Here is a 26,814-nt window from a genome sequence, read left to right as displayed (position 1 = left end):
TAGCTAATATTCTTTATGCACTCGAAAGAGGGTAAATAAGATGTATGCTCATATTTGTCACAATTTAAACATTTAAACATTTTGATTCCCATACAAATTATGAACTCATTGCAAGGGAAGATTCTTTTCATGATTAGAACTCTCTTTTACCTTTAGCATAGTTTAGAATTTCTACGTTTACATTTAATTTTAAACAGAACTTGTAGGAATTTAGTAGCTTTACTTTACACCTAAACTTGCTATTATATTTTCTAGATTCATTTCTGCAGTATTAAGTAAAAGTTTTACTAAAAGTTTATACAAAGATTACCGCTTTCCTGTGGGATCGATACTGAAATTTTTATAGAAAACTTTATATTACTTGAAACGATACATATACTTGGGTAATACTCATAGTGTGTAAACTATTAATAAAAAAATTTAAATTTTATAACATATCGATTTGTTTACACTCGCCGCTAAATATAAATTGAAAAATTTTTTTGTCATCTTTTGGAATATAAAAATCTACATAATTGCGGGTCAGGTTAACTTTTTAGCGCCGTTGTCAGGGAAGCGACAAAATTTTTTTAAAACATTAAAAATTTATTTAAACAGTGGAATTATTTTAGAAAAATTATAGTGTTGTTAAAAATATTTCAAAAATATTTTCAAAACCAAAAAAAATTTAAAAAACTAAAAAAATTTTTAGAAGATTTTGTTATTTTGATGGTTTTATTTTATTTTCTGAACTTTCACATTTTATATGCATAGTTCAGGATCTGAAAGGTTAGTACCTTATGACTCTGAGTTAGAAAGAACGAATGGAAAAATCATAAAACAAAAAAAACTTCACAATTTGCAAGAAATGGCTAACACATCACATAATAACATTGATATTCAAACTGCTGAAAATGAACAACATTGTGTACAAAGTCCTTTAAAGGACAATGAAAACCTTATAGCAGATGAAATTCATTTAAACATCAAATCCTTGTTGTAACGGCTAACTCATTCGAACTTAAACCAACTATTATCCAAATGGTACAAAATAATATGTTTGAGAAAACACCATCTGAGGATCCAAATTTATATCGTATAAGTTTTCTAGAACTATATGCTACATTTAAGTACGATAGTGTATCAAACGATGTTGTTAGGCTCAGACATTTTCCTTTTTCCTTAAGGGATAAAGTTAAGATGTGATTAAACTCTTTAACACCTTGATCTATTAGAACTTGGGAAGGTTTAACAAATAAATTCTTAGCTAAGTATTTTCCACCTTCAAAAACTGCTAAGCTTAGAAATGACATTACTTCATTTACTCAGTATGAAGGTGAGTAAATATATGAAGCTTGAGAATGATTTAAAGAACTCCTAAAAAAATGTCCACATCATGACTTACCAGACTGATTAGTTATTCAAATATTTTATAATGGGTTAATAGGATCTCTTAGATCTATTACAGATGTTGCGGCTGGAGCTTCATTAATGTCAAAACTATTAGATAAACCTTATGCATTAATTGAAGAGATGTCCACTAATAATTTTCAATGACCTTCTGAAAATGTAAATTCTAAGAAAGTAACAAGTATTCACGATAATGATGCTACTTCTATTCTGGCATCTCAAGTTGTTGCGATATCAAGGAAAATAGACCAATTTAGTATGAAATTTTCTCAAACACCTCATGTGATTAAAGAAAATTCATTGGGACAAATGGTTAATTCTCAATCATCATTAGAGTATTTAAATGCAACTAATAATAGACCCAATAACCCATATTCTAACTATTACAACTCAGGTTAAAAAAACCACCCAAAATTTAACTGGAATAATAATTTCGTGATGGAAATCAGAATGGGAGAAAAATCAAGCGAAGCAATTGGGAAATTGAAACAACCAGAGAAATATTAACTAAAGAACTTATCATCCTGACTTTAATAACCAACAATTTAAAGAAAAGAAGTTGTCTATAAAAGAAGTGATGTTACAGATGAAGAATCAATTACAAAATCGGAGTGCTGCAATTAGAAATATTGAGAATTAACTGAGATAAATTGTTAATGCACTTAGCAATTGGCCATCAGGGACACTTCCGAGTAATACTGAAAACAAAAAACAAGAGCAACTTAAAGCTGTTAAACTCAGAAGTGGAAATGAATTAAATGCTGGAATTTAAAAAGAGATTGAAGTTGAGAGAGAAACTGTAAAAACTGAAAAACCTGAAGAAACTGTTCCTAAGGATGTGGAAAAATCTGTCTCTCCAAGTAAGATTAATTTAGAAAGATCACCACCTGTTTTCCTCAGAGAATTAGACAACAAAAACTGGATCAATAATTTTTAAAGTTTTTTGAGATATTTAAAAAGCTCACAATCATAATTCCTTTTGGAACAAATGCCACGTTATGCTAAATTTATGAAAGAGATTTTAAACAAAAAAAAAGAAATTTGAATATTATAAAATTGTTGCATTAAGCGAAGAATGTAGTGCAATAATTCAAAAAAAACTTCTTAAGAAACTTAAGCATCCTGATAGCTTCACTATACCTTGTGCAATTTTAGAAAAATCTTGTGGAAAAAACTTTATGTGATTTAGGAGCTAGCATTAACCTCATGTCATTATCTATATTCAGAAGGTTAGGTTTAGGAATGATTTTTCTCACTACTATAACCCTTCAGTTAGTTGATTGATCTATCACTTATCCTAAGGGGGTTATCGAGGTCGTATTAGTGAAAGTGGGTAAAATTTATCTTCCATATAAATTTCATTGTGTTAGATATGGTGAGTTATCGAGGACGTATTAGTGGGTTACAACCATATTGAGAGAATGGTGAGTCTTTGTGATTGTTAGAGTTTTGTGAGTCATGTAAGAGTCATGTAAGAGTCTATTGAAGTCAAGGAAGTCAGAGAACTTTAGAGGATTGCTTGAGGAAGAGTTTGAGATAAATATTTTTACATTTGTTTAAGTTTTATTTTGTGAATTTGAGTTTTAACATAAATCATATTTTGTTTTGTTATCCCTATGAATTCTGAATAGTTTTCTTTTTATTTCTCCTTATAATAAGAAGTAATCATGTGGAGGAATTGATTTGTTTAAAACTTCTTTTATTACCAAAATTGTGATGGTATTTTCATCGGTTCTTCATTTACTTTGCAAACTGGTCACTTGTAATATTAAAATCCGTTGCAAAACATAATGGCCCGAGAGCTATGATTTCACCCAACTAATAAGTATCACACGAACCTTACGAGAAGGGCAACCAAAATCTAAGGAGAGTGCAAATAGATAGAGAATAAATTTTAATGGGTATAGAATTGATGTTTCTAAGATGACAGGCTAGATCCTTTACCAATTTGGTCTAGAGTTTGAACCTAATTCCCTGATTTGTCCTATGGAGAGGGCGCAGTGGGTAATCTAGAAGTGAGAGGCTACAATTTACTTAGCACTACCAAACAATCAGGAACTTACTTTAGATTAGCTAATATTTTTTATGAACTCGAGAGAGGGTAAAGAATAGGTATGTTCCTATTTGTCACAATACACAATTTAAACATTTAAATATTTTGATTCTTACACAGATTATGAACTCATTGCAAGGGAAAAGATTTTTTTCATAATTAGAACTCTCTTTTACATTTAGCATAGTTTAGAATTTATGCGTTTACATTTAGTTTTAAACATAACTTGTAGGAATTTAGTAACTTTACTTTACGCCCGAACATGCTATTATATTTTTTAGATTAATTTCTGCAGTTTTAAGTAAAAGTTTCACTAAAATTCTATATAAAGAATTACCACTTCTATGAGGAATCGATACTGGGATTTTTATAGAAAACTTTATATTACTTGAAACAATATGTATATTTGCGAAGTACCCCAATTGTGTAAACTATTAATCAAAAATTCTAAATTTTATAACATATCGATTTGTTCACACTAGCCGCTAAATATAAATTGGGTCAAGTTTTTCCCATCTTTTGGAATATAAAGATCTGCGTAATTGCGGGTCGGGTCAGTGAGATACAAGTTGATAGCTAATTTGGCCTTAAATTCAATGATTTGTGGATTTGCCTCTTAATTTGAGAAATTTATCGTAAAACAAATTTCTAATACATAAGCACCTATAATATACCTGTCTTGACACATTTTCCTAACAACTTCTATTCTTTTGATGATGACACCTCAAAAATCTCTCCCCATTATCAATAACCTTTGAATGGAAGTTAAAGAAGGCTTGTTCGTTCCTCCCCCAAGTGATCCAGTTAATTTGAAACCATTACGGTTTTCTCTTTAATATTGGAGACGCCACATCTTCTTGAGGATAACATTATGGAGATAATTTGTCTCACTTTTGGACAAACAATTTCCTTAATATTATCTTGGAAGTGGGAATGGCTGCTGCCGAATTTCTTACTCCCTCAGAGTTTGTTTGTAATCATAAACCAGTAGTTGGCAACTCAATCACCATTTGTCTTTGCGTGTAATGGAAGTTTTGTCATTAGAGTTATCAATTGAGGACTCTATATAATTGCTAATACTTTTAACAGCTCTATATTATTGGATTCTTCTAGGCCTATCACTTTGAAGAATTCTAGTGGGGCTACTATGAATAGCCGAGAATGCATGAGATACAGAATAAAATGTGTCTTAAAGGGAACCTTTTGGTTGGCATGAATATTCAAGTTCTAAATACAACAACATATGAAGGAAGAATCCCTTTTAATGTGACAAAATGGAGATGCTTTTGATAAGGTAAAAGATACAAAAATCCTGGTGCTCAACTTGAGGATAAGGTGAAGAGATCTTAGTCTAAAAGTGTTTTCTTTTTTAAAAAAATTGATTTTTCGTAAAAAGTCTTTTCGTGCCTTGAACAGGATGAGAATTTTAATGTCATCACGTGCCTTGAACAGGATGAGAATTTAATGTCATCTTGAGAGAAAAGCTACGAGAAACAAGGAGTTTTATTCATCTCTGTGAAGGGAGAATGGAGAACTCTAATGTTGCCCTCCAGTACAGGTTTGAAAACATCAAAGAATTTAATATTGAGGTTTGTTGGGTGGGAACGAGTTTTTGCTGATCTTTAGGCAATGTTTACCAAACATCCTCCAACAAAGGGCATGAATGAAGCTACTTATATGGAAGGACTGAAAGATTGAATTTATTTAGTCACTTTTTGCGGCTATCTTGCCATTTGTCTTTGATGACTTGAGACTTGTGGTTGCATGATTTAATCACAATAAATGAATTTGAGTCATAATCGTAGATCAAATATTTAGACCAACCAATGCTCACTTCGCCAAGTTTTCTTAATTGCAGTGCTGTCATTTAATAAAATAGTTTAAAAGTTTAATCTATATCTTGACTTTCTTATTTTTCAACTGTTTGGTTGTAATTCTATGTCAACGTAATAGATTTTAAATGCTAAGTTATTAAATTCAAATTTCTTGAGCGATCAACCAACCTCTTATCGTGTAAGAAAAAATGACTCATCACATGGTTTGATAGGATTTTCTGAGAAGACTCATGGTCTGAGGCAATGATATTGTCTCTAGGTTTCAAAGTGAGGTATTCACTAGTATTATTTTGATTTTTGTTTTTGTGCCGTATTGGTTCCCCTATTTTATAAGATAGGAAAAAAGAGGAAATTTCAAAGCAAATTGGATTTCAATTGTTTTCTATTTTGCTCTTTCATCATTGAGGGATCTATCATTATTGACTTGAATTCACATCTAATTTCTGTTTTGATGGAGGCCATCACCATCACAGAGAAAGAGTAGGACATAGTGAGGGATTTATTAAGAAAAGTGCAATACACTTGAAAGCATCATTACATCAGTAAGTATGATGAACTATAAAGTAATTATAAAAGAGAAAATAATAGCAAGCTCAAGAACTCAACTGTGGAGTGCTGGTGGATTTTAATTTGTTAGCCAATGTAGTAAATTTTGCTCTAAATGTTTCCTCCTCTTTTATTTCCTCCCTCTAACAATATCATATTTCTTACTATTCTTCTTCCACTATATTAATGTCAGAACTTGTTGAAAATAGGTTTGAAAAGGAAAATTTACTTCACTTTATTATTCACATGAATGGTATGTATATATATATATATATACTGAAATCAATCCCTCCTGCTTTACAAACTTACCAAAAATATCTTAGCCTAAATTAGAAAAGGAAACGATTTCGAAAAAAAAAAAAATAAAGAAACAAATAATAGAAAATGAATAAAACTAAGAAAAGTGTTTCCAAAGATATCCTCAATCAAATCTTTCCATGGTTTTGTGAAGCAACCGGTCAGCCATGGAGAGGAGCCGAACGTCTCGACACTCGACACACACTCCACACTCCACACTCCACACTCCACACTCCACACTCCCCACTCCCCCTCAAGTTGGTTCGTAGATGTTGTAGAGACCAAGTGCAGCATTGAACTCTAAGAAGGTGTTAAAAGAAGAGCTTTGGTTAAGGCATAAATAACTTGTTAGTGTGTCCGGATGTAGATTACTTGTATAATTTCACCATTAATCTTTTCAGAGATAAAATGCCTATCAATTTCAATGTGTTTGGTCCTATCATGATAAATTGGATTCTTGACAACACTGATGGCTAATTGACTGTTACAGAACATATGTATAGACTTATTAGAAGTTATTTCTACTTGTTTTATTGCCTTTCTTGTTATTTATTTTATATGTATTTCCTAGTTTATACCTTTCCATTTTATCTTTTGAGTGTTATTAGGAAAGATTTAGATATTATATCTATCCTCCTCTATACCCCTTGTATCATGTATTTATGCCCTTTTGTTGCTCAATAATATTATCCTGCTATATGTCCAAATTCTATATGATATCAAAGCCACAGATCAAACCCTAGTCACCGGAACTACCTGTAGGCCTTCTCCAGAAACCTTTTCTGTTGTCGGGGCCACTCCTTTCCTGCAGTCCCTCAAGTCGTTGTCCCCTTTCCTACCGCAGTCCTGCAAGCCCTCCAGCCACCAATTCTTGCAGGTCAGATTCTAACCTTCCCTGTCGGACAGATTTCCTACAGGCCTTCATATTTCAACAGTTATTTCCTGCAGCCTTATTTCCTGTCGGCTAGATCTCCTATAGTTTCTTTCAGCTGCAAGTCCTAACCTTCCCTGCCAGCTTAATATCCTTCCAACTAACCGAATCAAATCTCTTGCCAACAGAGATCCCTCCTACCTGTCAAATCCTCACCTGCAGGCCCCCATTTTTTGTTGTCTGCTGCATAAGGGAACATCTGCATCCACGTCTCAAAATCCAAACCTCATCTTTGGCTCTATTAGCATCATGACAGACTCCTCCACAACTGAGTCTTCTTCTAACGGTGTACTTGAGTCCACCGGAGGATCGACACTGACCTCAATCACTCTGCAAACCGGAGGATCGACACTGACCTCAATCTCTCCGCAAACCCGAGGCTCGGAAAACCACATGAACTTCTTGATCACCACCCATAAACTTAACAGCTCCAATTTTCTCTAATGGTCCCAAACCATGTTATTGCTCGTCAAATGATGCAGAAAGTTTGGCTATCTCATAAAGATGATTCATGAACCTCCGAAAACCAATCCGACATATGGAGCATGGGAAGTAGAGAATTTCATGGTCATGTTTTAGCTGATCAATTCCATGGAGACTATGATTGATCGTTTGTATATGTTTCTTCCATCTGCAAGTGCACTATAGACGACGGTTCAGTATACCTACTCGAATGTAGGGAGCTCAGACCAACTTCATGAGGTTTCTAAGAAGATCTGGGAGGCAAAACAGAGATCAAGGACCGTGACACAGTACTACAATTATTTGGTGACCTTTTGGATGGAATATGATTTCAACTAATAACGTGCATGTGGCTCTCCGACTGATCTTTCCCTCTTTCATAAAATTATGGAAAATGATTGTGTGTTCCGATTCCTATGAGTTTATACAAGGATCTCGATGAATTTAGGAGTCATATTCTTGGCCAGAATCCCCTTCCTTCAACTCGTGCTGCATTCACTGAGGTGCACCTCAAAGAAAGCCGGAGACTTGTCATGCTTGGCACTTCCACTCCATCAACCGAACCGTCTGCCTTGGTCTCTAATAGTGCTCAACCCTCCATGTTATCACGGGTCAATCACTCGACTTGTGATTACTGTCACAAACACAATCATACCGTGACAAGTGTTGGAAATTCCATGGGAAAACAACGAATAAATCTTCAACCAAATCCTCCGCACTAAGAGCCTCGCTACGACGTTAGAAGCCACAACCATACAGCCGGCTCCCACTAAGAACACCCCGGAATCACTAGACTCCATTAAGAGTCTAATGAAACACTTGATCAAAACAGAGATCAAGGACCGTGACACAGTACTACAATTATTTGGTGACCTTATGGATGGAATATGATTTCAGGTAATAATATACATGTGGCTCTCCGGCTGATCTTTCCCTCTTTCGGAAAATTATGGAAAATGATCGTATGTTCCGATTCCTATGAGTTTATAAAAGGATCTCGATGAATTTCAGAGTCATATTCTTGGCCAGAATCCCCTTCCTTCAACTCGTGCTGCATTCACCGAGGTGCACCTCAACGAAAGCCGAAGACTTCCACTCCATCAACCGAACCGTTTGCCTTGGTCTCTAATAGTGCTCAACCCTCCACGTTATCACGGGTCAATCACTTGACTTGTGATTACTATCACAAACACAATCATACCGTGACAAGTGTTGGAACTTCCATGGGAAACCAACGAATAAATCTTCAACCAAATCCTCCGCACTAAGGGCCTCGCTACGACCTCAGAAGCCACAACCATACAGCCTGCTCCCACTTAGAACATCCCGGAATCACTAGACTCCATAAAGAGTCAAATGAAACACTTGATCAAACTAATTGGATCTAGTCAATTATCTTCTAGCCCATGGACCTACCATGTTTGTCAAGGCAACAAGCTTGATGACACTCATTATTATTGTTTATTCTAGTTCGTGGATTATTGATTCAGGTGTCACATATCATATGATTGGATGTTCTCAAGCCTTCTCGACATATTCTCCATGCTCTGAAAAAGATACAGTTAAACTTGTCGACAACTCCCGTAGTTCCATTGTGGGTAAAGGGTTTGTTATTCAGCAGACCTTACTCTAAAATCTGTGTTACATGCACCTCGTTAAAGTGTAACCTCTTGTAAATCAGTAAGTTGACATATAACCTAATTTGTGTAGCTCATTTTCCTCTTGATTTTTGTGTCTTTTATGATCGTCATTCGTGGAAAATGATTAGAACTGCTAACGAGTAGTCGGACTCTATTTTTACCAAGGGAAAAGCAGTGTTGCCGAGGTCACTTCATCTAGTATTTGTAACCATTTCTAGTTCATTGAATGTCCTATTATGCTTTTACACTGTCTTTTGAGTCTCCCAGTTTTCAATATTTAAAACAGTTGTATCATTTGAAATTTTATAACATTATCGAGTATATCCACCACACTTATACTCCTTCCGCTTTTTTTTCACTAATTCATAGTGACTTATGGGGACCCTCTTGAATGCCTAGTTACACTAATAAACAGTAATTTCTTACATTGATTGATGATCGCACTCGAATGACGTGGGTCTATATCTTAAAAGATAAATCTAAAGCTATTGTCACCTTCAATAATTTTCATTCTTTCATCTTGACCTAATTCATAATATCAATTCAAGTTTATTAGACTGACAATGACCGTGAATTTTTTAACTTTATATTAGGGAATCTTTTGGTATGGGCATCCTTCATCACAACTCCTATAAAGATACTCCTATAAAAAATGGGGTAGTCAAGCAAAAAACTTACACCTTCTTGAAGTTGTTCGTTCCATTATATTTCAATTGGAAGTCTCGAAACAGTTTTGGAATGATGTCATACTTGTCGCCACATATCTCATCAATTGAGTCCCCAAAGAAATTCACAAATTCTGGACCCCGTTAGTAGACTTGATATCCAGTTATCCTATCAATTGGTTCTTCTCCACTTTAGACCCTAAAATATTTGGGTGCACGACATTTATACGAAAAACTAAATCCCCCATCAATCAAGTGTATCTTCCTCATATACTCATCCACTCAAAAGAGCTATCGGTGTCTCGATCCTATCACAAATAGACGCTATGTGAGTGTGGATGTCTCCTTCTTTAAAAGTATTCCCTACTTCTCTAACGCTGCCTCAAGTGAGGGGGAGCTAGATTTTTTGGACACCACTCCTGTCCCGACTTTGTTGGATATGCCACATACCTCTCCAGTCACTAATCCCAAGGAACCATCTGTCCCACTGGATCCACCATCTACCGGACCAACATCTCTCCCACCCACTCTCTGTGTCTATACTGAGTGCATCAAACCTTCAGTTGAGACCCATCCCAATAACCCTAATCTTGAGCCCACTACCTCTTTGTAGAACTGAGAATCCCCCCAGCTGACATCCCCGACACTACACTTGTAGAGATTTCTCCTGCTCTGAATGAGGACGTGGGTTTTACCATTGAGGTACACAATCAAGCTTGCTCTCTTTACTCCATGGCAAAATATGTTTCATTCCACATCTTGTCTCGTATCTACAAAGCATTTACCACTTACTTGATAGATCATCTTCTATCCACTATTGAGGCAGCATTGGCAGACCCTTCCTGAAAGGTTGCAGTAATGGAAAAGATGAATGTCATTCGGCGAAATCATACATGGGATGTTGTTAATCTTCATCACGGAAAGAAAGTTGTTGGTTACCGATGGATCTACAGAACCAAATTTAACTCCAATGGAACCTTTGAATGTAAAGATGATTGGTCGCCAAAGGCTACTCACAAACATATGGAATTGACTACGAGGTGAAGTTTGCTTTGGTTGCTAAACTGAACACCATTCGGGTCCTATTATCCCTTATTGTGAATTTGAATTGGTCATTACTCCAACTGGATGTCAAGAATGTCTTTATTAATTGCAATTGCACAGAGAAAGTGTACAAGTCTCTACCTATAGTTTTTTACTCTACTTGTTCTCGAGGACAAGTACGTTGACTGTGGAATTCCCTCTACGAATTGAAACAATCTCATTGGGTCTGGCTCGACAAGTTCACACAGATAGTAGCGATCAGAGGTTCTCTTAAGCCCAATCAGATCATAATCTCTTCTTTCAACGTTCCTCTAGTGGTTAAATTGTCATCCTTATTGTTTATGTCAATGATATTGTCCTCACAGGTAATAATCTATCAGTCTTGGAATCTCTTAAAGACATCCTTGTCACTTCCTTTGAAATGATAGATTTAGGATCTCTCTGATACTTAGGCAAGGAAGTTGCCCTGTTCTCTCAAGGCATTTGCATTTCTCAGCACAAATATGTAATGAATTTATTGATAGAGACCAACTTTCTACTTTGCAAACCAATGGACCCCAATGAGAAATAGTTGATGTTCCCAATATTGTTCCTGTGAACAAGACATGCCACCAGCGTCTAGTGGGGAAAATCATTTATCTCGCTCATAAGCGCCTCAATATTTGCTATGCAGTAGGTATTGTAAGACAATTTATGCATGACCCCTATGGGCACCATCTCACAGCTGCCAATCGGATCCTCCACTACTTAAAAGCCACACCGAGCTCCAGTTTGTTATTCTCACACCGCACCTCTCGTTCTATTGCAATTTATACTAACTCTAATTAGGTTGGATCTGCCCATGATCAGCCATCTACCTCTTGGTATTGCTTATACATGTGGTCAAAACTTGTCACCTGAAAAAGCAAGAAACAGTCGGTGCTTGTTGTTGACCTCATTTTTTGTGAGGTCTTGGTTTCTTTCTTCCAGAGCCTAGGATCTAGCCTCAGGATTTTCCTGTTGACCCTCCTAGAGGACTAGTAATGGAACCAATCTTACATAGAACTTCAAGCAACTTCTTAACCCATTTTTGAGAAGACCTCACATGACTAGTCTCAAGTTCTTAACTTTTAGTTGCAAAGGCTAAGAACTATCACGTAGAGGCCCCAAAATGGTTCCTACAGAATTTAAAGGCCTTAGGGACACCCTTTTAACCTTGAACGACCTGTGCGCATTCACATAAACTCACACCGCACACGAACGTTGCAATTCATACAATCACTACAGCCGAGTGCGAAATAAACTTGAGTTGACCCGATCGTCGGTGAACTCGTCCGGATGACCGCGGATGATGAAATGGATTGTGCGAACGCGTCCAGAACGTCGACTTTAGCTAAATATGACACCCATATTGATAAAGTTCCGAGCGCGGGCGAATGGCGCAAAAATCAATGCGTATTAAATTTAATTAAAGGAGGTGGGTTTAAACTTAACCTGGGTTCTATTCGGGCTAAACACAGCCCAATTATTTCGGGTCGAGCTGACAATCTAGTTTTTAATTTAAAATTTCATATCCCGCCTAAATCCTCCTTAATTAAATTTAATCAGGCATTATTATATTCCATTTAAGCCACTGCATGAATGAAATTCATTCAATTCCCTGCTAATGCGTCGTGCGGCCTCTCTTCGGCTATACAGCCTCCCTGGCATTCGAATCGCTGGGTGGTCACTAAAAACTACTCCTTCGGCGCGATCCCATCTCTACACCGAAAGGATTCGCCTCTTTCTCCTCTCGCTCGGCTCCTTCCTTCTGCACCAAAGTCCCCCACTCAACTCCTGCCTTCTGCACCGAAACTCTCCCAGCACTCGACTCCTCCCACTGTTGACCGCTCGATTCCGCCTCCCTCTTCCGGACGAAGAAGCCCCGCTCGGCCTCGCCTCTCTTCTCCCACACTCGCTAGCCACCTCCCATCTGCACCGAAGCTCTCTCACTTGACTCCCTTTCTACCGAAACTCTCCCGCTCGAGACTTCCGCTCGCCTCTTCCTGGCATTTTGGCTTGTTTCTTCACTTTGACTGAAGCCATCATCTCCACCGCAGCTCTTCTGTTCGACTCCCTCTTGCCTAAGACAAAAGTTCAGCTCACGGCTCCCTCTTCCTCTCTCGATCGAAGCCTTAGCAGCTCTCCTCATCCCTCTCGGCACCGAAACTCTCTCCCTTACCCGCTTCTCTCCCTCCTTTGATACGCACGACAGAAACCCCTGCTCGCGCCTCTCTCCACCAAAACGCCAGCCGTTTAAAGTTTCTCCAAGTGGCTTCCCAACAATGTACTGGTAGAGAACTATTCTTTATTAGCTTGCAGATACAAAAATATGCAGTGTTTGTTGCTGCCTGACAGAGCCCATTATCTCATGTTACGTTCTTTTTAAATCCATATTCTTCTAGCACTTAGAATTGAATTATTTTGAGAATAAATTAGGATGAGTCCAAATAGGGTCAACTGACATTATATGAGCAACCTTCCTATGATTGACAAATTGAGCTTCCCTTTTTTTTTTTGTGGTGGTTTTGTTGCTTGAAGTGTAATGCACTTATTATTGACTGATATGTTGAGAACTTGAATACTTGCATGTGTGATAAAGGAATTCTTTCGCTGCATACTACACACTGTTTGGGGAAAGTTTAAACGTATCTTCTTGGGAGTTGGTTTACCTACAGTTTTGGAGAGATGAACATAGCGTTTAGGTGTTGATTCGCACACTGTTTTGAAGCGGTTTATGTACTCTTTTGGAGCCTTTAAATGTGGATTTTGAACGCTTTAAACGCAGTTTTTGGAGCTTTTAAACACTATTTTTGGGGTTATTTACACCTTTTTTTTTTGGTTGAATAAGTGCTGATTTTGAAGCCTTTAAATGCACAATTTTTTGGGTTGTTTAGGGGCTTGTTTTGGAACTGTTTTGAGGTGCTTTTGTTTATCGATTTAGAGCAGTTTATGTACTATTTTGGAGTCCTTAAACATTGATTTTGAAGCCTTTAAATGCACGATTTTTTGGGACTGTTCAGGGGTTTGTTTAACTGCACTTTTTGGGCCCGTTTGCCGACTTATGGGCTGCACTTTTGGGTCTGTTTAGCGACTTGTGTGTTGCACTTTTTGGATTCGTTTCGTGGCTTGCGAGCTGTACTTTTCTGAGTCTATTTGGTGGTCTTTTTACTTCATTTTTTTGCTGAACCGGAGAACTATTGGGCTGATCAAAACACTGTATTAGAATAGATTTAAGCACTCTTCTCGATGGTCGATTTAATTACAGTTGTTGAAAGAATTTAAATGTTTTTAGATCGATTCACTTGTTGTTCCCCCCCTTGATTTTGTTAGTTTTGGAAGTAGGTCAGCCTTCTCCTTTCTTTTTTTTAATTTCAATTGTTAAATTATTAAGTTAAAATGAGAATTTCTGATTTAATTATTTGAAAAACACTTAAAGATATTTGAAGATTAGTTGAAAAACACTTAATTGAGGGTAAAACACCTTAAGTCTCTTCAAGCTCAAGTTAAAATGTAGACTTCCTAAATTTTATAAGCACACTTTAAGTGAGAGTTCATCTACCTAATTTTCAAATGAATGAAAAAACTAAGCATTTACCTTAATTTACAAATTGATTAAAACACTAAACATGATGATACATCAAGATGTGGTTCATGACTTCTTTAATTAAATGAAATAGTGAAATTTCCGCCATGATTTAACCTGCAATGAAACCCAATGCTCCGGGATTCGAACTTGAAACTTACAATCAAATCCTCCTAGCTATTGGAGACATTTCTAATATCACATATAAATCACCCACTTCTGGTCCTTTATATGTGACATCGTGTTTTGTTTTACTTGTTCTGTTTTTTTCTATGGTTTGTTTAGATTTTCTTGTACCAGATTTTCTAGTAATTTATTTAAGTTTACCTACACATTATTATATTGTGTTTATTGCACTAACATTTTTGCAACAGTGGCAAAGACTCAGGTACACAACCTTTATTTTATGTTTATAGCACTTTACTATTCTCTTTACTGCATTATAAAATTTGTTAAACTCCTAGAGGAGATAACAGTAGGACATATATTAGAAGGTACCCTACGGTAGACCCTCAGACCCAACCATTACACGTACACTTAAACCTTATACCCATAACTGCTACGACATGGAGCTAGGAGCAAACTTCATGAGCAGCACAATGAGGAGCATGGAGCAAGCTACAAACAGAGGTGATCGACGTTCTACAATAGCAAAATAGATATACATCAACTAAATTAATCCTTAGAATTAAATAACAAGTCATAGAACTTCGAGGTGGCTCGCCCAACGCAACATAAATCCTCACATTCTCTTCAGACTCCTGTGCAACTATGTTATGCAGTGTAAGTCCTAACTCGCCTTAAGTTCTAAGATTTTTGTTCGGTATGACGTAAACCCTCCTATCTCTGCGGGCTATTTGCATAATCGGGTATTATGCAAGTGTAAATCCCAAATAATAAAATAGACAAGATTAAACACTTAGATAATATTATCTCCAAAACGCAGTCACACAGTAGAATAGTTTGAGAAGTCACTGAGGGTTTTCCTCATGATCTGTGACGTCCCCTAGCTTTTCCCTCCTTTGGACTGCTAAAATAACTACTCCCATTTGGTCCTTTCCCACTTGATCTTCCGCGTCCTACCGTGAAAACCTAAAATCTTGAATTTTTGAGGATTAGTACCTCTGACTATTATTGAGAGTTTTCTCAAGTGACGTCGACCATCTCAGGTGTAATTAACTATAGGGGTTTGCCTCTATAGAGAACTTGAAACTCAGGTAAAATGAATCTTACCTAATATTTATATTAGGTAGAGGAACTTATCGGTCACACATAAAAGATTTGCAGGCCAAATTGATGTCACAAATCCCTTAATTTGCATGATTAAGTCTATCTCCTAAGTATACACTTATCTTTTGAGAAGGTGTAATATTCGTGGTATCGAACATGATTATGTAAACTACTAGACGAATGAGATCCATTCGATTTCATTTTCCAAAATTAAAACACCACTATTTTCAAAATATAAAAATTATACATTTTTTTATATTAAATTAAATTTAAAATTAATTTCAAAATTAAAAAATTGACCAACACTTGTCCGAAGCAGTGAAGAAGCCAAGTTTCATTCCATGTCATTGGGAATTTGTGAAGCACTCTAGTAACGCATCATGTTTTGCGAATTACGTATGTCATTCTTTGCTCCTCTACAACTGCTCTGTGAAAATAAAGCCACAATTAAAATTACTCATAATTCGGTCCAACACGATCACACCAACATGTAGAGATTGATCGTCCCTTCATCAAGAAGAAGCTTGATTCCAAAGAGATTTGTGTTCCATTTGCCTAATCCAGTGGTCAACTCGCACTTCACAAAGAACATTCCTCGGTCATTGTTCGACGACTTCAAATTTAAGTTGGGCATGATTGATATCTACGCTTCAACTTGAGAGGGAGTATTAGTAATATTTAAAATTATTTATATTTATTATATTGTCTTTCCGATTATTATTTTATATATATTTCTCACTTTATGTCTTTCCTTTTTATATTTTAGGTGTTATTAGGAAAGATTTAGGTATTATATCTTTCATTTTTTATACCCCTTATATCATGTATTTATTTCCCTTTGCTGCTCAATAATATTACTCTACTCGATTCCAAAATTTTACATGACCTATTGGAGGTGCACTTCAATTCCTTTAATAACTTCCGAATCTAAAGCCCTTCACAAATTTGTCAGGCAAGTGCCCTATACTCTGATTTAGCATTACTTATAAAAGCAACAACTTGCTACTTACTTCTCCATGTAACCAAATTTTCCCATACATCTTATGTTAGTGAATTCCTTAGCCTAACTTGCATCAGTGTAGACTTCTACCTCTTTATTTCTGGTTTTCACAAAAATTAATCCATAATCAGGACTCCTTTTAAGAAACCTCTAAATCCTATACACTATCTCCAAATGCTCTTCATTTCGGTTATTCATGTGTTAGATCACATTACTTATAGCAATATGTGGCCTCACATGTGACAGGTGCATGCACTTTCTAACGAATCTTTGATATCTTCCCTTATTAGAATTTTTTATGAGATCTATTGGAGTATCAACAAACTTGCATCCAATCATTCATGTCTCCTTTAGTAAAGCTATGATGTATTTTCTCTGTGATATAACGATGTCGTTTTTGGACCTTGCCATTTCCATACTTATAAAATATCTCATTGTTCTCTGGTCTTTAATTTCAAACTCAGTGATAAACACTTATTTGATCTTGAAAATCTCTTTTTCATCAACATCATTATGAATCATATTATTCAAATACACTATCAGTGCAGCAAGGTAACCTCCCTGAGTATGTTTTATAAACAGAGTATGATCAGCCTGACCTTGAAAATATTCATTAAATTTCATAACTATGCTCTTCGTCATTGCTTAAGCCCATAGAGAGGATTCTTGAGTTTGCATACGAGGTGTTTACTAGAATCATTCTTAAGTCCTGGTGGTATCTCCATATACACTTTTTCCAGATCCTCATTCAGGAAGACATTTTTTTATTTCAAGTTGATGAAGTCCCCATTCCTTGTTTACTACTACTGAAAAGAGAACCCTGATAGTGTTTAGTTTGGCAGCTGGTGTGAAGCTTTCCTGATAATCAATCCTATATGCTTGAGTGAAATCTTTTAGGACAAGTCTGGCTTTGAATCTCTCAATACCTCCATCAGCTTTGTATTTGAGGTTGAACATCCCGAAGGAGTTTCGTAAGGATGCATGTGTCATTATGCTTCAATGCTTAAATCACCTCTTCAACTGTTTTCCTCCACTCTGGATTTTCAAGAGCTTCATGAATGGATTTAGAAATATGCACACTATCAAGGTTAGAAACAAAAGCTTTATAGGATGTGGATAGCTTCTCATATCCTACATACTCTTGAATTGGATATCTAATGTAGCTTTCCTTATCACTAACATCAGAAGAGGAAGGGCGTAAATCCTGAGTACTAGACTCCTGACCCAAATATTCAGATGAATGCAGACTCGGGTTTTGGTTTATGCAGTTTTGTCCTCGCAAGTTACCTTCCACCTGTTCAAGGTTTTTCTTCTTTGTGTACACATGAAATCTTTCTTATGGACTTCAAGTTGAGTTGGCTGGATTGGTTGGACATCCTCAACCAGAATAAGAGGGCTAGGTGGATGAGGTAGTGAGACCGTGTGGGTGTCATCAAGTGCATCCCAAAATTAACGTTTATTTTGCACTCTCCATCTAAATATTAGATTTGGTATAGTATGATTGATTTTCAAAAAAAATGTGACATCCATGGAGTTGTATTTTCTGGTAATAGGAGAGTAACACTTATACTCCTTGTTAAAGGCATGCATAAGAAAAGTACACTTTATAGATTTAGGGTAAGATTTATAAAAACAGCTAGATCATTAGTTAGTTCAAATGTCATCACCATAAATTCGTAGTATTCATATCTGATCCTGGAAGCTTCCTTCACCATATTTTCCTCTTTAATCCTCAACTGGTAATAGTCTAATCATAGATCAATTTTTGAAAATATATAAGCTCATTCTAATTAATCAAACAAGTCATTGATCCTCAGTAGTCGATATTTATTTTTAACTGTGAGCTTATTCAACTCTCTGTAGTTAATGTACACCCCGAAGCTTCCGTCCTTTATAAATAACAATGGAACTCCCCAATGTGAGGTGCTAGGCCTGATGAATCCCTTATCTTAAAGTTCCTGTAATTGTCATTTTGTAGAATGTAATGGATACTGGCTTAAAACTTGGTAATAACTCATTAGTGAAATCAATCTCTCTCATTGGAGGTGCTCCTGGTAAATTATCAAGAAACCTTCTGGATATTTCTTTACCACTGGAATATCACCCAAATATTTTATTTGCTTAGTACAATCATTTATAAGAGCCAATAAACCCTGACTTCCACTGTTTAATATGTTAAAGACCTTCAAGTATGTGATTATCATCGAAGCTAACACCTTTATCGCTACAAAATTTGAATTTTGCCTCCTCAGGTACACTTACTTTTTCAGTCTTTTTATTACAATAAATTGCAACATTTTTTAGATAATCAATACATGGCTAAAGTTGCTTTAAACTCCACCAAGGGTAATACAATCAATTATACATCAAAATCTTTTCCACAAATCATAGATTTACCTGAGATGATTGATAAACTTCCACAGAAGTACCGTTTGACATTTTAACAAATAATATAACAAACATTAAGGTACTATTTAATTGCCTAACTTAAACCAATTCTTTAAGTATAAAGAATGTGATGCTCCTGAATCAAACAATACTCTCATTAGTTTATTTTGAACATATATAGTACCTATCATTAAAACCACATTGAACATTTAGGGTTAGCTTATTAATACATTTAAGTTCTTATATGATGTTATGAATGATATGACAAGACATGAATTCTATTATATGATTTAAAGTGCACTTAGTTAAAATTTCTTAAATGTAAAACATAGTTGTGATAACTTTAAGGGAGTCCTTAGCTTCCTTTGTGAAAATGCATAAACCATAAGCTAAACGTTCTATTGGGTTTGATATGGATTTGGTACAGATCCTGAAGGTCATGTAATAACTAAAAATAATATAAAATAATAATAATAAAATAAAATAAATTTTAGAGGGATAACCTCACGACAGTTTCGTATTTAGGAGTCAAACGCCTCATTCAAACAAGAGGATGAGAAATAAGGAGATTGAAAGAGAGCAGAGAGTGAGGAGAAAGAGAACACGGGGTGGTTGAAGACTAGCGTTGTCCCGACTCGTGCGATGCTGACTATGGGAAGAAGATGAATCTTATATACTCACATCAAAGAGATCAGCATAGCATGACAAACCAAATCAAGCAGACAGTCAAGCTTGGGTTTAAATATCTGTGTCGATGAGTTGCAGCGCGGAAAAAATAACCGACCCCGACCAACCCTAGTCTAGCGAGTTTGACCGAAGGAACCTGCGGATACGAGCAAAGGAGCTTTCAGGTTCAAGAGGAGGAGGAGGCAAAGCACTAGTGCAGGATGAAAGGAAATCCTTTACCCAGCCATGGCCAAAGTTGCAGAGGGAGAAGGGAGTTGTGCCTCACGTTAAACAAGAAGGCTCTTTGCGGTGCTTGTGCACTGGTTAGAGCAGCCGAACAATTAAAAAAGTAAATAATATTATATATATGTATGTATATATATATGTATGTATATGTATGTATATATATATACATACATATATATATATACATACATATATATATATATATACATATAAGTGAATTATTAAAGTGTCAATAATAGATGAATTTGAAATAAAGACATACTTGAAGTAAGTGAGATACAGTTTGAGATAAATGGATAAATCACTTTGAAAGATAAAATATGTTCTAATTAAAGTTAAAGTTTAATTTACTTTATTTAGAATTAATATTTAATAAAATATTGATGTATAACAACAATTAAGGTTGAAGAACATTTAAACCTAAGGTTGGAGATTTAAAAAGTCCGTGAGACAAGCAAGCAAGATTGAGGTGAGTAATTGTGTTTTTAAGTTTCAGTAATATTTCTTGTTTTTAAATATATCATTGCTTACAATTTTTCACCAATATGCCTATTGTCAATGTAATTAAATAATATGCAATTTTTCATATTGATAGACATGAAATATACATATTAAAACTATTGTATAAATAGTTCCATTATAGTTTTTTTAAGAAGTCATCTTACTATATGAAATGTAAATTCTAGTATATGTGCATAAATAAATATATTTCATGACATAAAATTTAAATAAAAGAGCAAATATTCATTAGTATATAAATGTAAATTGTCTCATAGGAAATAGAATGTATGTTATGAAGATTGAAATAGTATATACATGAATGCTTGTATGTGCATGCTAAAAGGAGTTCACCCTCTTATGGTACATATAGGGGGCGTCGGTGTACCCATGCATATAGATGTTATTATACCAACTCAAACAATTGTGATGTTTAGATCGCTAACTGCAATGCCGATGAGAGAATATTGGCTTGGGGCAAGTAGAAAAATTTTCACTTAAAAGAGTCGTGTAAAGTAGATAAAGAATCACTACACTGACACAATAATATCAAGCATGAGTGTATTAGGTTATATTTTGACGATTCTTCTAAGACAGATGTGAATGTTAGGAAGATGAAGTAAAAGTAAAATTAAAGTTACATATTAGATGTTTAGATTATTTTAACTGATTAAAGTTATGAATACATTATATTATTATATGATTTTCTAGAATAAAATATAAATGTTCAGCATGCATAGATTTATTTCTATGATTACTTCTGGGTTATTTTTAGATAACTCAATAGATTGATTTAATATTTTTTTAAGATTTTAAGCTTTTGAATAAGATGAATATAGGAGGACTAATGTGTATGGGAGGCAAGTACAGAAACCGGAAAGATAAAACTTTTACTTGTTAATTAAATTTCATTCTTTAATGACCCTTTTAATGAATATTCAATATTAAATTATCAGTTAGAATTAGAATATCAGGGAATTTAATTCTAACGTTCATTCCCGTCTTGTTTAATTCTAAGCCCCGAGTCGGTTCGTGACACAAGACCCATAAGGGAAACATTCTTGGGCTTCTAAGTTCTAACTGAATTAAATTATACATTAAGATAATCATGCTCAAGTACACAGAGGTATCTATGTGGCTGACTAAGGAATGGGGATAAAAATGAAATTTTAGGTTAAATGAGTCTGCATGAAAATAAGAAAAATGAATAAAATAGGCTAATTAAACTTGTAAGAAATAAAACTTAAACCCAACTGAAAAGGAAAATAATGTAGTCATGTTATGAAAGAACAGATTGCAAAAGCTTTGTTAGCTACAAAAAAAATATAAATCAATACTTTAATAGATTTTGCCAATAAAATAAATTTCTACAGAACTAGTACACGAAATGTTTCAAAAGAAAGGAAAAAAAAAAAGCATTTTGTAATCAAACCTGTGAATTGGTAACATAGCCTTCCATCTTATCTGAGATTGCCTCAACCCCCCTTGCTTCGAAAAAAGTAATTCTGCTTTTTGCGTGGTAAGAGACAATTATTAAAACTAGCCACAAAGAAACTGAGCCTGCCAAGGTAGCAGCAGGATCAGGGGCACTCAAATCATCTAGATTACGATGAATTGAGTTCATCTCAACAAAATTTTTTGATGGTTGCGCTTCAGTTCCAGGATATTTAAAATTTGAGCTAAGTTTCATCATATCTACCAAAGCATAAATGAGATCATTTAGAAGCCCAGATGCTTCAAGTGCACTCAATGTCTGTTGTTTGTGGTCTTTGCCGGCACAAAGTAGAAGGGAAGCCCCACCGATCCTAACTTCTATATTGGATGACCTCAAAATTCTATTAGAAAGAGAAGTGATACTTCCCAATCTTCCCACCAAAAGATTGCCGAGTGTAACAGATTGATCTCGACATAACCTAGAAAGAATTAGAATTGCCTTGTCCTGCACAGAGGAACCTCCACTGGCTAAGCAATTGACCAATGGTTCTAAGCTGACTGGTACCTTAGAAAAGACAAACCATAGAGGATATCTAAATTTCACACAATGCTTTGTCTTAGCCAACAATATTAACGCATCTAATGAATCAGAAAAATTAACCCCATCTATGTCCATGCCAGTTAAGGATTCAACAAGTGTAAGAAGAACAAACTGACACTCATTTTCTGTAAGAACATCACCAACTGGGAAGTGGCTTAGCAATTGATTTAAAGCACACGAAGCATTCACCTTTCCAGCCAAAGAGCCTTCAGCCATAACTCTTGTCAAAGCTGAAACAATATCTTCCGTGATAGCTTCTTCTGCAATTTGCGGATCAGAAAGAAGATTGGCTAAAGCAGTAACAGCAGTTTCAGCGGAATGTATAGAGGATGTTTTTGCCATCTTTATTAGAGGTTTAAAATCACCTTCTACAATATAGGACATCTTAGTCTTATTTGGAGAATTGGCTTTGTTGGGACGGGACAATGCACCCAAAGCACGGGCTGACTGAGTAGCAACAACTTGAGTTTTACTTGTCAAAAGCTTCATGCAAGGATGCACAATCTCATCTGTTGCAAGGCTGTCACATATGTCCTGTCGGCAACTAAACAAATCAGCTAGTACAGATGCAGCACACTCTTGGGTCTCTTCATTTGATGAGTTAAGAACTTCTACAAGACACTTGAGTCCTTTATTAGCAGGAGCACCCTTCTGCACGAGGTCTTTATGAGATGACATGGTCAGCACATGACCCAGGACTGTGATAGCATGAGACTTAGAGCTAATTGAGTCGCTTAAGAGAAGTGCCAACAAATAATTGATCGTATAAGTGTCCGCATGGCGTATTAACTTGGTAAGTGCTTTTGCAGAAACTTCTTGGCCCTTCAGACCACCATTTTTTAGAAGCGAAAGGAGCGCTGCCACTGCTCCAGCACTCTCAACGCATGCCCGGATGTCATCACTATGACAGCACAAGTTCCAAAGGACATGAGCTGCATCTTCTCTTGCTTTATGAAACCCCATGTATAACAACTGAACAAGCGGTGGGATACCACCAGCAGCTGTGATGGCCCATTTGCTTTCTTCCACTTGATCTGTCAATATTGAAAGCAAGGCAACTGCATACTCCTGGTGTTGCTCAGTAGAAAGTCCTAGAAAAGATATCAACAGCTGAACACCCTCTCTCTTCCTAAGGGACTCCCAAATGCCAACAGGCTCGCAACATAAGCTAGAAAAAGAAAGTATAAGTTGTTCCTGAACGTCAGCCGCAGCCAATGTTATCAGTCCGATGAGAACTCTCTTAGCATCTGCATGTTCAAGCCTGCTAGCAAGAAAAGGATTTCCATATAGGCTGGCTAGAGCCTCAAGTATGCGATCCTGAACAAGCTTATTATCATGGGGTTTCAGAAGACCAATGAGAAGACCTTCAATCTCAACTGGATCAAAAACTTCTTCATTAACCACAAAAACCATCAGTGCATAAGCAAGAGCTCCAATTATATCAGCCACAGGTGCAGCCATACGAGGCGATATGGCTAGCTCTCCAAGGTAAAGAATTAGAGAAGACATACTGCCACAGATATTGGCTAAAGTGTTGACCGCATGTCTCTGCAACGCATGACCAGACTGCTCTTGCATACACTCCTTTGAAGGAGCTACAACGGCCCCAACTAGTATTGCTATGCCACCAGCATCTACCAGAGATTTTTTGGCTATTATTGATTTGGAAGAAAGGGCTTCCAAAGCCTCAGCTGCACTGGCACGAACTGATATATCATTATTATGGCCTAGAAGACAGAGAAGGGCACCCACTGCGCCAGCATCTATTACCTTGTGGATGCTGTCTCCAAAAGCCAATATCAAGCGTGCCAAAAGAGAAGCAGCATTTGCTTGAGCAGCTGTGTTGTCAGATGAAAGAAGGCCAGTAATAATGTCCACACCACCAGCCTCAAGCGTTGCCTTCCAGTATCCGTCCTTGAAACCACAGAGGTTCCTCAATGCCCCAGTAACAAAGCCCAGAACAACCTTGTCTTGTTTTATATTTGGGTCAAGCAGATCCCAAAGGGTAGGCACAACACCCTCAGTGACAAATATTTTCATACCAATATGATCATCTGAGAGCCCACCTGAAGATACTTCAAATATGGCTTCAGCAGCCGCCTTCCTAGCCTCGGAAGATTTGGACTTCAAAAGAGAGAGTAATGGAGGGATACACCCACCCAAGAGAACCTTTAGATGCAACTCTTCCTCTTTGCAGAGGGCACTAAGTGTTGCAGCAACATTCGCCTTTGCTGTGGGTGTGCCATTCCTAAGCATGGAAATCAACAGTGGCATTGCCTGAGAATGTGAACCAATCATAGTCCTTGCCTCCTTTTGAGCCCGAGCAATAGACAGCAATTGAGCGGTTATCATATCTTTCTCGGTTGGAGAGGACATGCCAGCATGAAGCTGTTCCAGGAGGAAGGCCACGTTGGCCATGGTAGATTCAGGACAATCCATTGTATTCCCCCCATCAGAATCTCTAATAAGGAAGCATGCTTGTCAAAAATAAAATAAATAAAAAAAAAGATGAAATTTTGTTCGACTTCGCACTTGCTTGGTAGAGACATGCCACAAGAGAAAGCTGAAACATTCCAAGTCAAAACAAAAAAAAAACTAATAATAAAAAGGATTTTACGCATACCTAGATTTAGAAGATGAAGTTGAAGATGAAGGAGAAACCAAGTCCCTAAGTTCACGAGCCTTCTGCATGAACACTAATGACTAATTCTGCCCAGATTTCCACCTTACGTATCTACGCCTCAATTAAGAGCAACGTCTCGTCTGCACAACAAAATCTAATTCCTCAATACGCAAAAGACTAGTTCTGATATTTGAACAAAAAATGAAGGCACGGATAAAGCTCAACAATCATAGATATAGATCACCAAATCAAGGATGCCAGCCGGAAAGAAGCTTCCTCAAGTACTGAGACAAGAATACATTAATGAAACAAAGAAAATTTACCTAACGTAAGAGGAAAGCACGAAAGAGTAGCCCTTTATACGAACAGTTCAAGTGAAAAACCCTCAGTAAGCGAAACCTACAGAATTTTAGCTCAAAAGAACACAATTCTCAACCGATCTTCTTCCCCCCCGGCCGTGCAAGCGCAATTGACGCATAAGAGATCTCGAGGCCTAGGACTTAATACAACTGATTTTTAGTCAATGTTCCTTGTTAGAGATTCTTGAAATCACAATGAAATAAGCTGAAGGGGGGACACCAGCAGATCGGAGTCCATTTAGGTGTTGACGTATACTGAACTTGAATCGAGTCAAAGACCAAGCATTCACTCAGAGGATGCTAAAAACCCGAAAAGAAGGGATTCAACAATCAAATCCAGCACAGCATTTTTAAATTGCCTCGGCAATACAAGCGGGGGCCGAGAAGAGAAGAGGAAAAGGCGGCTGCTTGCAGCTTTTAGCTTCAAAGACCTCGGCCCGATTTTTCTAATCATCAAACAATGCGTAGATATGAAGAGAGAGAGAGAGCTTGGCAAGCGGAGGTCTTCTCTTGGCTCTCGCCTGCTGATTTCTTGGATTCTCTCCGTTGTGTTCCTCCCTAGACTTCGTCTGTTCCCCGCCGAAATTAGCGATGCTACCCCCACAGAGGCGGACAATGGGTACGGTCCCTTCTACGAACGAGAGAACGAGAGAAATTTCACCTAGAAATAATGAGAAGTGAGGAGCCTATGTGCGTTAACATTGACGCTACGAGAGGGATCAAGGGGTAGCCTATGTACGATATCAGAAAGAAAAATGAAACCGAAGACGGGTTTCCTGCAATGGCACTGCTCCCTGTGCCAAATTCCTCGCCGTGGTAATCCCCTGCTTCTCTATGCTCCGATTGCCGACCTCTCTACATGGTTTATGAATATGAATTTAACTGTGGAGCATCCAATTTTTACTCGGAAGACTAGCAGAAAAATTCAGAGCGAGAGAAAGGATAGACAGGAAGCTCTACTATTTTTTTATTGCTTGAAAGCAAGTCTTCAAGATAACTATTTTAGTTCTCTTTTAAGTTTTTCCTCTGATCAGTATTTATGGGAAGAGTTGAGATGTTCCCTTGCATTTGATGAAAAAGCTTAGGGGTTATTTAGCTCGCTGAAAATGAAGTACAATATAAAATATTTGTAGAGTACTTTTAATATAATATCTTTGAGACATTTTATGGTTGTTTGGTTAACTCTAAAATAAACGTGGGACTTTATGTTTTTTTTTTTTTGTTTGGTTTGAAATAAATTGAAAATAATATAAATTATTTGTCTTCATTTATTAGATGCACAACTCATTATCTAGCTTTCTTT

At 36.5% G+C, this 26,814-nt stretch overlaps 1 protein-coding gene across 1 annotated transcript in view; it reads right to left on the bottom strand.

Annotated features, from left to right (window-relative positions):
* The window catches only part of LOC110037951 (protein CELLULOSE SYNTHASE INTERACTIVE 3), a 38,238-nt gene extending 11,777 nt beyond the window's left edge, over positions 1–26,461 (bottom strand). The window contains exons 1-3 of the mRNA XM_020742699.1: positions 25,476–26,461; positions 25,153–25,292; positions 21,927–24,990 (exon numbers count right to left, since the gene is read on the bottom strand). Of these exons, the coding sequence (XP_020598358.1) occupies positions 21,927–24,990; positions 25,153–25,220 (3,132 nt within the window). The 5' untranslated portion in view covers positions 25,221–25,292; positions 25,476–26,461. The remainder of the gene's footprint in view (positions 1–21,926; positions 24,991–25,152; positions 25,293–25,475) is intronic.
* Positions 26,462–26,814: the final 353 nt, after the last annotated feature.

Source organism: Phalaenopsis equestris, unplaced genomic scaffold (genome assembly GCF_001263595.1).
Source record: "Phalaenopsis equestris unplaced genomic scaffold, ASM126359v1 Scaffold227807, whole genome shotgun sequence".
Taxonomy (NCBI): Eukaryota; Viridiplantae; Streptophyta; class Magnoliopsida; order Asparagales; family Orchidaceae; genus Phalaenopsis; species Phalaenopsis equestris.
This window is presented reverse-complemented; position numbering and strand designations above follow the sequence as displayed.